This window comes from Camelina sativa, chromosome 11, assembly GCF_000633955.1.
Source record: "Camelina sativa cultivar DH55 chromosome 11, Cs, whole genome shotgun sequence".
Taxonomy (NCBI): Eukaryota; Viridiplantae; Streptophyta; class Magnoliopsida; order Brassicales; family Brassicaceae; genus Camelina; species Camelina sativa.
In genome coordinates this window covers 40611668-40624497 of record NC_025695.1, presented here as the reverse complement: position 1 = coordinate 40624497, position 12830 = coordinate 40611668, and the positions used below count along the sequence as shown (strand labels likewise).

Below are 12830 nucleotides of genomic sequence, written 5' to 3'. Positions count from 1 at the left end.
TTAAAAAAAAACGTTTATGCATTAATCAATGAAATTACAAAGAAATACAAGAAGAAGTAATTAGAGGCAAAACAAAATATACTAAGTAGTCGAGACCTTAGATTTAATTTGATCTGCCGACCAAAAAAAAGAAAAATGATCCTAATCAAACTCGAGATTAAAAACATTTTTTAGTAATTTGTGCGTTAATGCAAGCTAAAGTGGTCGCACAATTAGAGGCAAACCGTAACCTGGTCTAAGAGAGAGCATATACGTCGGCGAATGACGATAACCGGGCGAAACTGAGATTTCGAACCGGGACAAAACCAATGACAAGACAATCTTGTACTCCATGGTCGTCAAATTCCGACCGATACACATCCTCCCTCCGAAACCAAACGGCATAAAACCCATCTTGTTCTTACAACCACCGTACAAATCGCCGTCGAATCTCTCCGGCTTAAACTCGTTAACGTCGTCTCCCCACAGCTCTACGTCGTGGTGCATCGCCACCACATCGATCCAAATGTTTGTTCCGTTTGGAATCACTCGACCGTTCACGTCAATGTCTGTCCTAGCTTGTCGTTGTGCGTTAGGCGCAGGCGGATATAGCCGAAGAACCTCGTTCATCACCCAACTCACCTGCATTATAATGATCACAAGTTTTATACGTTAATATATATACAAAAAAAATCAAGAGGTAAGTGGTTTAATTAATTTTTAATTATGAAGCGTTAATATTTAATTAAAGTATCAGTGTCACACGTTTTTGTCATGGATATAAACAGATTGAATATGCATTATGAGTAGAGAGATACACTTATTAGTTTACGTGGTGCTTCACTTATTGGTCAGCGCAGTCGTTGACTAGTTCTGATCTAGAGAGGCGACGACGCGCCTCTATGCTTTGATCATTTGTAGTTCGTTTCGTGGATTTTGACTTCTTTGTGACCATTAGACTTTGACCACAGTTGTCAGATGTATATATTAATTAGGTTTAAATTATACTTAAGGTGTATATTAATTATGTAGTATCAGGCTACATTTACGTGCATTAACTTCTTCTTCTTCTTTTAAAAAAAAAAAAGAAAAAGAAAATGTGAACATGACAAATTGTAGATTATTTTGTGAACGCGTCCAAATATAATGTATGCATGCATATAATTAAGCACGTGGATTGTTGTGTACTGTGTTTGGTAACGTACCTTTTATAGTCCGGCAAGTTTGTTAGATTCAATCTTGGAATCTCCGATGACTTGTCTAATCTCTTCCCTGATCGTGTCTTGCCACTCGGGATGGATCGCAAGAAGCATGAACGTCCACGTGAGTGCTAAAGCCGTCGTCTCGTGGCCAGCGAAGAAGAAGGTCTTGCATTCGTCCACAAGCTCCTTTGCCGTAAAATTCCCTGTATAATCCGCCTTTAGCAACATTCCGAGAAGATCGTGGCCTTGGTCGTCACCTTTGACCACAGACCTCTTCCGTTCATTTATGAACGACAAAAGGCGACCATCGATCTCTCGGCCTAGCTCCTTTGCTTTAACGTTTTGCTTGAAATTCAAAATGTTGCTGAACGGTACGCCTACGTAGCGGTTTGAGTTGAAGAGAGCGAATTGCAAAGCTCTTAGGTTTTTGAGGACTTGAACTCCATTTTCTCCCGTGACTCCGAAGCTTGTCTTAGCGATTATTTCACCAGCTGTTCCTATGATCTCGCTTTCCATGTCAAATTCGGGATTGCCCGAGTTTATTTGTATTGTCCATCGATCCAACATGTTGGAGATTGATTCCACCATCATGTTTGTCATCGCCTATTAATTAAGACGATCAATGAAAAGTAATGAGAAAATGAGAAATATTCTAGTAATTATGACGTTTTGAATTGAATGAGTATAAAATTTAACTTTATCCATAGTCTGTTCCACACCATAATTAAGACCTTGAAATTTATCCGTCGTGAAAAATGGTGGCTCATGCTTTTGGGAAAGAAAGAACTATAAAGTCTAAATTGTTGAACTAGATTAGTCACCCTATTACTTTTCTACAATTTGGACTCATGCCAATGTAAACGGTAAAAAAATAGTTTTTCTTATAATTATACCTTAAGATTAAGAGGGGCAAATGCAGGAGTTATGATGTGGCGATGTCTTGTCCAATCGTCACCTTCTACCATAACCAAACCGGTACCAAACATTGGCTCTCTGTCTTTCTTGAAAACATTTGGTTTCCCCCAACTCTTCCCCAATACACCTTTCGACATAACACTCAAGAATTCAGGATCCGCAACGTACACGAACGGCTCTATCCCTAGCCAGTAAACAAACACTTTCCCTGCATTACATAAGACGCAACCAATGATAAATGTTAATAATCACATATAGTAATGTTGGTAGCCAAACCGATCATATGGTATACGTCAGGAACTTAATAAGATACATTTAAGAATGGAGACTGATTAGTTACCGTAGTCTTGTTGCCACCGAGCGAAATGTGGAAGTGCAATGGAGTGTATGTCATGGTTGATAATAGTGGAAGATTTGCTATTATCCACCATTAACGAAGCCATCTTCAGCTTCTTCATGTCATTAAGGTTTCCTAATGGAAAACTAGGTTGTGGACCTAAAAATCCGTTATCTGTAAGCTTCTTTTGAGTTCGAACTGGCAATATCCAGCAACGCAAAAAGAGCTTGAAGAACACAAGGCAAAGAACTACAACGGAAACGTTGAAGAACATGTACCAAACTCGAGGCACCTCAATAAACTCCATCCCGATCTCTCAATCTATTTATGTATAAGAATACGAGAGAGTGATGTAGGTGCAATATGGGGTTGTTGTATTAAGAATGTTTGCTGGTGAAATATGGGAATGAACCAAATGAGGTATTTATAGATGTTATCATAGGTTCGGGTCTTGAAGAATGTCAGACTTTGACCAATAGACTCTCTCTTCCTCTATTTATTTAATTGTATTTTTCTTTTAGTTTATGTTGCATATAGCATAACGTTTCTTTACCATTTTTTGGTCAAACATTATCGGCATTTTGCTTCTTTGTCTTTTTTGCCATTTCTCTAATAGTATCCTTCTTTTTGCACAGGTAGTATTGAATTTTAATTTATAAAAATTTTAAAGATTTCAACAAAAATGAAAGATTGAAAATTTTAAAGATTTCAACAAAATTATTAAAAGTAAATAAATGAAAGATTGTTAAAGATTGCTAAAGACTTTTGTTAATTAGTTTTTTAAAATCTTGTAAAGTACTCCAAACAATCTTTGTATTTTTATGATACTTTTCATGATTTTATTTTGTAAAAAAAATGTTTAAAATCATGAACCAATAACATAATAATTAAACTCATTAACAATCATAGATTCTTTTGTTTTAATTGAATAACATAAAACTTTTAATGACTTTATAAAAGTCTGAATCCAATAATCCAAGTTTGTTAAGATTTTAAATGACTTTTTACAAATCACAAACTAATAACACAAAGTTTAACAAAAATCTTGATCTAATAACAACATAATCTACATAACATTTAAAATCTTTAAAACTCTATTAATTCTGAAACCAATAACTACCACTTAATTTGTATCTCATGGCTGCTTTTTGAATAAATGAAAGTTATGTGAATGTGTGTATGTTGTCTTTTAATCCTTTTTGGCATAAAAGGTTATATACAATAACTTTCCTCTTTTTTAATTATCACTATTTTTTTGTCTACTGAAAAAAAAAGAATTACTTTCTTTCTAAACCGACAAATACATTACTTACATTACAACTTGTTCTGTATTACTTAGGTTATAACTAGTAACTACGTTTAAAACTAAAATACTAACTAGTTTATTATACACGTACGTACGATATTGCCTTTTTATGTTTTTTATCCTTATATTTTCTACTAGATTAAGACCCGTGCTAGAGCACAGGTTGAAATTCATTTTATTTACATTGTAATTTTTATATAAAATATAATTTATATGATTGTTTTTTAAAAGTTTTTTTTGGATAAAATATTATGCAATAAAATCATATGCTAAATATGATGACTTGAAAAAGACACTTATTTTATAAGTTTTATATTATTAATGATTCTAGAATAGTATCCGTGCTATAACACTGGTTAAATTTTATTTTATACAAAATTTTGTATATTTTCTATTTAAAAATAAAATTTTAATATGTTGTATTAGTTTATGTACGTGAAATTATTCAACAATGTATATTCTACCTCATGACTTGCATGTCATTATAAGACATAATTTTGTGAATTTAGTTTTTAAAAAGCGAGTTATTATATTATGAGTAATTTAATATATTGTTATACTTTTTCGTTTTAATATACTTGGTTTTTTGAAATTCTTTCATATTATAGTGACATATTATTGACATTGCTATAACAAACCAATGTAGAGTGTTTATAGTTTCTAACTTTAATATATAGTTTCAATATTTTTAAAATATTTCAAAATAAATTATTTAAAGTTTATTATATTATATAAAATTATAAAATTCAACAAAAAGCATGAAATTGAATTTAAATATTTAAATTTTGATCCGTTACTCAGTAATTTTTTTAATTCAATAGCTATTATTTTTAAAGAATAATATTAAATAATAGCTATTGAGTTAAACTTGAATATTTTATAGATTGTATCATTTATATTTATTTTTAAAAATTCAACTTATGGTATATCCGGAAATAAAACTATTTTTTAATTATAATAAATAATATGATAATTTATTTGTTTCACAAAATAGACTCATATATAAAAATGAGAGGTGAAGTATGATGATAATTAACAATATGTTAAGTTAAATATCAAAGGATTTTATTTGATGAATAATTTAATAAAGGATATTAATATGGTAAGTTAGATGATATCAAATGATTTTTTAGAATATTCTCTTTAAATTTTTTGGAAACAATAAATCCAGACTATACAAATAATATAAAACTTAATCTATAACTTATTAAAATTATATTGTATACAAAACAATGTTGTGTACTTCCGTTTTATTATATAGGGGATTGCTTAAACAATTCATAAACAGAAAAAAAAATGACGGTACAACTTCTATAAATTGATAATATTGAGACAATATTTATCTTAAAACTTGAGAATATAAATTAATTGATAAACAGAATTTATTGACTTTGTGAAATTTGCCTTAATTTCTTTGTTTTTTTTACTTGAAGAATTGTTTAGTACGTACACTCAGTTAAAAAAAAAATCATAAAGAGTAAACTTATGATTAATGACTTCTGCTATCACAATAAAATATGGTATATGATCTTTAAGATTGTTGATGAAGTTGAAGAAAATAGCATAATATTTTAAATCATTTACACATAAAAAAATAATCGCTTTGAGAACTCTTCACATTATATTATTATGAGTTTCAACTTTCAACAATAGTTCAAGTTAAAATTACAACGAACAAAACTAAGAAGATATTTTGTATATTTTCTTAATAATTTTTTGGATGAGGTTATGTAGTTATTAATTTATTTGGAAAATATTTTCTAAGAACATATTATCCTCTTCATATCAAAATTTATTAATTTTTGCACTAACGTGAATAAGTTTCAAAAGAAGTTAAAAATATTTACTAATCTATTGAGAGTACTTAACGAAGTGTTACTGTCTTCCGCCACAAAATTCTCCATTTTACAAAAATGTGTAAGTTATGTGAACTAAAACAAAATAAAATTCATATTAAATAAACTAAAAAATTATTTTTTACTCCCTTTGTTCCTTATTAATCCAATTTTTAGGAAATTGTTTGTTTCAACAAGGAATTTTTTATTTTTATAAAATATTATATGCAATAATTATTAGTCATTATTGATGAATTCTAAATTTTTCAAGAACAATAATTGAATACTATATATTAGAGTTATAGAAAATTATAAATTAGAAAATAACGTCATTCTATAATCACTTTTAATATGTTTTCTTAATGTGTGAAAACATGATAATTGGATGAATTAGGAACAAAACGACGAGTATGATGATTTTAAAAGTTGGTTAGTGAAAAGTATAATATTTTGATTTTCTAGTTCTAAACACAATTTAATTACTTTTAAACCACAATCAAGTGATTTTTGTTTGTCAACAAAATCAAGTGAATTTGTACATGTGAAATGCTATAGTTTTTGGACCCAATATGTGAAATCGATGAGAATCACGCTACCTAACTATAATTGTGAGAAATAAATCTTAAATGCTCTAACAGTTCAATGTGAAACCCTTAGGTTTCAATCTGTTAGCCCAAATTAGATCGAGCCACACATCAACCTACAATCTATTATAAACCACATAACATTGTTATATCTGGCATGGACCACTGGATCTCTTTCTCAGTAGGACATATATTTTTTCTTTTGTCCTTTTTCCATTTTCTATGGAGTTGGCAAAAAAAAAAAGAAGAAGACACATGTGCGTTATATAATAAATATGGATTATTAGTTACTTATTGTTACGAAACTTATTATAATATAAGTTTTAAGTATCGAGTTTAGAGAATAATAGTCAAAGGTTTCGCGTATGAACTACTATGAATGATGAACCATATTTTTTTAATCACACGCGTAGAGCTGCTACGACTTGTACTAAGAACACAAGACCTGACATATACGAAATAAGAACACAAGACCTGACAAATACGATAATTAGGTCCTCTTTAAAGTTGTAATTTTCAAAGTTGTGTAACTACCAATGTTCATCTAGAATTGTACAAACTATTAAGTTTCGACTAGACATTCTTATGCATATGCATGCTAAATGTTACAGCACTGTCACACAAAACACTTTATCTTCTTTTTTTTTTTTTTTTGGTTGAAAGACTAACACTTTGTCATTTTCTTATTAGCGGAATAGCGATGCGACAATCATGTGACATAAATTGTCGTATATTTAGATTTAACCACTAAAACTCATGTGAATGAAACCAAAAGTAGTTGTTTGTTAGTGTTCTTGATCGAGGCCAGTTTATGGTTATAGGTAATATATAGGTCCACCAGCTTCCTCATTTTAAGATTTTTTTTAATATATATATATATATATATATATATATATATACGGATATGGTTATTAGAAATATATATACGAATATGGTTACACAGTTACACCGCGTAGATTGGTCGGAGTGAGCTAGTCAGTATAAGCACCCAACTATCTCTGTTTTGCCCCAAAACTACAAATTAAGATTACATCTCATAATCCATATCATAAAACTCCGCAACAGTCATACAATTCATACAAAACCAAAAACGATAAACGTTTGGAACTGCATCACACGCGTTACGTATTTCATATATACATATATAGTTTTGGATATTTTTGCCCTCAAATATCAAAAGACCAAAATAGTTTTGGATTTCTTTTTTTTTGTGTGTAAAAATTGATAAAAATTACTGAAAGTGGTAAAAATTGACCGACATGAGTTTATATAATCGCCGTCCAATCCATGATATATAATGGTCGGCGAATCTTTATGAATTTTCCAACCACGAAAAAAGTTTATTCGCAAAATAAAAAAAAAAGTTATCTCTTGTGATTATATATTATGGAATCAGGGATCCTAGAACAATTTATGTAAAACTTTTTTTTGGATAAGTTTTACCACTTTCAGAATGAAGAGTGGTCGGCGAATTTATAACTTATAAGGGTGCAAGTCAAACTCTATAAGCTAGAATAAAAGCATATTTATATAGACATTAATTAGTAATCATCGGGATGCAAAGTCAAACTTTAGATAAGCTAGACATGATAAGTTTATATTATATGTTCACCACAGTTTTCCCAAAGCAATATAATTTATCTCCTCCATGCCAAAGTTAGAACATTATCTAACTGGTTTGGGATTATATCGATCTATATTACGTCTATATATAACGTAATACGTACATGTTGTCTCCTACTTCGTTTTCCCACGTGCATCACGTTACTAAAGTCTAAAGGAACTTCAAGTAATAATTGACAATGAGTATATCATACCTTTTTTTTTATTGAAAATACCATATTAATAATTTATATCGTACGTTTGAAGCCTCAATTTCAAACATTTGCCCCCCTTTTTGTTTGGCTTACATTACATGGCTCACTTATAGAACATTTTGGGTAACAGCATGGATTATGTTAAAAGTCCATTTTTCAAAAAAGAAGATAAAAACATGGATTACGTGAGATAAAACATTTTAATTTGGGGGATTTATCACTTGCCGATAACGCATATACACGTCTTCGTCTTGAGTTCGTCAATTATATAAAACGCATATGCACTTCAATTTTAAGTGATCTTATGACTTTGCACCCCAAAAAAGTGTACCATATGAAAGGATATTGTGAACATCCATGATATGATGAAATTGAATTTTTAGCTTCGTCAAAATAGTTGCTACCATATTTGAAACTAGGGCAAAAAAGTTCTATATAATATTTGTGACCTTTACTCATCGACGACTTAGAAATTCACAAGCTGCAGTTTGTTGCATTCAACTATTCCTCGCATATTGTAATAATTGATGTTTTAACCCAAAAAATGTTTCATTTGAAATGATGTTTTATTTTTAATGTACTTAAAATCAATTAATAATTTATGTTTTATAGTTACAGCTTGTATATTTTAGTTTGTTTTTTTGGGTTAAATAGTAATTAAAAAAAAAAAATGATTCCTTAATCTATATGTTAAAACTTTAAACATCAAATAAAATGAGATTAGATGGTGTAAAACGTTAGACTTATACTTACCTATTTAATCAATATCTTTCTCATAATCTGATAAATTAATATCTATGTCTCATGATCGCTTAAACCATAAATTTCAAAACTATGTTGATTACGAAAGTATAACATTTTTTTAAGAATGTCCCTAACAAATATTTTTAAAATTTTGTATAAAAATAGTTCGAATTGACATTTTTTACCTGTTAAATAAATTTAATTTATATTTTATTAATACGTATGTATTAATATTTAAACATTTTAATTTATATTTACAAAATGGGATATCCACAAATGTCAGAAAATCTAAATCTGGATAGCTTTTTTCTGAGTCTGTTGAATTTAATTCCATATCTAAAAAAAACTTAGAATATCTTAGAATCTTTGCTTCTATAAAGTTTCCTTCCATCCACACAAGTTGATTCATTTGTCTAGCGATCGCTTTCATGATTTAACCAACATGTAACTCGTTGGGTTGATTGACATAATTGAATTAGTGCACGCAATAAGTTATCTATTGACAAAATTGAATCATCAGTGCTGACGCACAAACTAAGTTATTTGTTTTGTAACCAAAACAAACGGTATTGAAAAGTACATAATGTTTTCTTCATTCAACAAAGTAATGTTACATGCATCAATTTGATAACTAGTTTCATTTATTATTTATCGTTTCTTTTTGATAAATAAAATTTTAGAACTAATTTAAAATCAAAAAATAATTTATAAATATAATTCTGTCTTCATTTTTTTTTCCGAATCAGCAGAATTAACTTGCGCTACTCTTTAAGTAAACCATTCTTCTATTTATTTTATGAGAAACTTTTTTTTTGTATGAGATCAAATATGGTATTTAGAATACCAAGCTAAGGGGAAAGATTTCATTTCGTGATTCCCTTATATGTTTAGACTGTTAGACACATTAGTCTAGTACTACTCATCCAGTCACAGTGCGGTTTGAGAATAAATAAAAGAACAATATATATGTTCTTAGATATTCACCAACTGGTTTTTCTGAGATTGTTTCCGTCGACACTATTTGTTCTCCAACAGTCCAAAACTAGAATGGACCGATCGTTCACAAAGAATTCTTGAGTAGGAGAAACAACTCACAAGTCACAAGAGGCTGAACCTGTCATCTAAGGTACATAGCAATTGAAACAAAATTAAAAGTTAGAAGAAGGTTAAGAGTCTATCAATACTGGGATCGTGATGAACTATTATACTTTGTCTTGTCTATGTTAGTAGAGATCGAAGAAGGAATACTTCAACTTGAGGGTCAAAAAGGTTGGTTCGGGTCAAAGGGGTTGGTTCTCTAACACCATAACACAATTTATAAACGCTACTTTAATCCCATATACATGTAGAACATTATAAGTGTCTTGTATCTATACATATTGAGATTTCCTTATTCTGTACGTATTTACAATTGCCACAATCCGTAATAATAACCATCGATCTTGATTTTCACAAGTCCTTTTTCTTTTAAATGCTTCTAGAGCCTTAAAAGCCATGCTCCAATCAGCCTCTAAAACTCAATTCAAGTTCTTCACAAATCAGAATTGATGTAATCTAGCCTTGATACATAATTGAATGTCAATGTATATTCTCCTTAGGGTCACCACATTTTCTTAGTAGTACCTGATTGTCTTGTATTGGCCAATGGCCAACATACCAATTTAAGACTAATAATGTTCCGTACGTATGAACAACAACTGATCTATTGGATTGAATGGGCTATTTCGTTTGCCGGCCCATGGTTTAAATGTTTTAACAATACTTGCGTGAATTATTTGATTGTATATTTTTTGTATGGATTGAATGTTTCAAAATATAAATATAGGTCATATGTATAATAGTAACATGATTCCTGTCGCTATCACGTTTTCATTCTTTAGTGCAACATAAAAACGAAAAAGAGAGCTGTGTCCCATATACTACCATTGGTGAAATGACACGATACGTCGCTAAATTAATTATGGTGAGACTTTAGTAAACCGCTAACCACATGAAACACATAGGACTGTTTGTCTAATAAAGACACAGAGGTTGGGAACATGGCAAATTTTCTTCTTTGTCGAGGAAACTATGGAAGTTTCCTAACTGCACCGAAACATATTAAATCTCATAATTCTAAAATTGACACGTAACAGAAAATTGACATCAAATATTTCTACTGTGAAATCAATTATAGTTAACTAATTATTAAATATTAGAAATATCTTAAATGATAAGGTACATATTTGTTACTCCACATGCAAGTTCCGGAGATAAAATAGGTTTTGTCTATATTTCATGAATATATATTATTATAAGAAATTCACTTTGTAAAAGTTGAGCTGCTAATGAAGATAGATATTTAAAAAGAATATTAAATGTGAACTATATAATTGTATCATATTAAGTACGTATAAGAAGGTAAATCACCTTTTTGAGATCTACATATATTGTGGGATGCATAATTGATTTGATTAAATAAAATGCATTAGATTTGGATTACATGTTCATCTCAAAGGAGGCGTCCCAGTACTGCAGTCTCCTCACCGGTTTCCAGCGGACTAGGTCGCTATGATCATCGCATCATGGCATTGTATGTCGGCCTTCTAAAACTGATCGGATTAAATCGTAACTACTAAACCAGTCATAGAACCTCAAAACAGGAAAGTCGGTTTTGGTTAGGTTTATGGAACCATATACTGATCTCAGGTATATTTAACGTCCAGCGTAATCTCTGGACAACAGAATTTTGGATCTATTAGAGTAAAATAAATATCTAACTAATAAGGACGACTCGTGACTGTCCCATTAAGTTTCCCTGTCAATAAAGCATGGTACAAAACTTTGGCAGTAATCTCCACGTCTCGACTATATGCCGTCATTTACGGAGAAACAACATCTCTTTTGTTTGTTTTTTTCCCCATCCGAACTACTGTTCTCACCTTATTAAATATATGCATTACAGTATTAATCAAAATACCGTATCAATTCTTACCAAAAAAGAAAAAAAAGAATCCCCTTTAAAGCTTACGTACGAATTTATAGATCTATATATTGTTTCCTTGGTCTATACATATATAAAATTAAGTAAAAAAGACTCAATTAGTCCACGATCCAAATTATTACCTATGGAGAATATGGTTTTATGCCAGATTTTGGGAAAAAGGGAGTCAAGGTTTCACATCTCGACTTTGACTGCATAATCTTCGGCATGAACAACGGAATTATTATATACGTCAAGCAGAATTTTCCATTTCACATACTTTTCTATTGAGATGGAAACATTGTTTTTGTTGATTTAATCAAAGTTTTTGCCTAACTAATTTAACTACGACTTTTCAGTGACCATCCATCCATTCATGTAAAACGATCTCCTTGGTGTTTCATTTGTCAAACAGTACTGTCGTTACTCATTGAAATTAGTGAAAGAATATAAAAATGTATAAATCTTTTAATATTTTAAAATTAAAATTATTCTTTTGTTATCCTTCTATAAATAGGCTATCGTTTCCAACACCTATAAACCACACCCAAAAGAAACATTTCCTCTTCGTTCGGCAAATTTGCTCTCAACATTTTCTTTATTATTCTCTTTGAGTGTCTCCACTTCACAACATGGCTTTGAAGACGGTATTTGTTACTTCTATGCTTCTCCTTGCCATCTATTCGCAAACGACGCTAGGTAAGTTTCTTCGCTATCTATATCGAAATTATCTTGCATGTATACAAGTTACACAATTCTATTATAAAACCTTATGTAACTTTCTCGAGTATATGTTCAGCTTAACTAAAGAAAATTTCAAAGGTATACACTATTGTTATTGCATGTACAAATGTTAAAGTAGCATTTGAATCAACTTCGTAGGGCACGAAGTGAAGTGCGAGAATCTGGATGAAGACACGTGCGCCTTCGCAGTCTCGTCGACAGGAAAGCGCTGCGTTTTGGAGAAGAGCGTGAGGAGGAGTGGGATCGAGGTGTACTCGTGTCGATCATCCGGGATAGAATCGGACAAGGTCACAAACATAATTGAATCAAACGAGTGCATTGAAGCGTGTGGTCTAGACCGCAAATCTTTGGGTATATCTTCGGACGCATTGTTGGAATCTCGGTTTACACAGAAGCTCTGCTCGG

The 12830-nt window shown here is 30.6% G+C and overlaps 1 protein-coding gene and 1 pseudogene across 1 annotated transcript in view; one reads left to right on the top strand and one right to left on the bottom strand.

Annotated features, from left to right (window-relative positions):
- On the bottom strand, positions 1–2833 carry LOC104725752 (annotated as a pseudogene).
- The window catches only part of LOC104728819, a 1536-nt gene continuing 934 nt past the window's right edge, over positions 12229–12830 (top strand). Inside the window, exons 1-2 of the mRNA XM_010447747.1 lie at positions 12229–12380; positions 12564–12824. Coding sequence (XP_010446049.1) covers positions 12314–12380; positions 12564–12824 — 328 coding nt within the window. The 5' untranslated portion in view covers positions 12229–12313. The remainder of the gene's footprint in view (positions 12381–12563; positions 12825–12830) is intronic.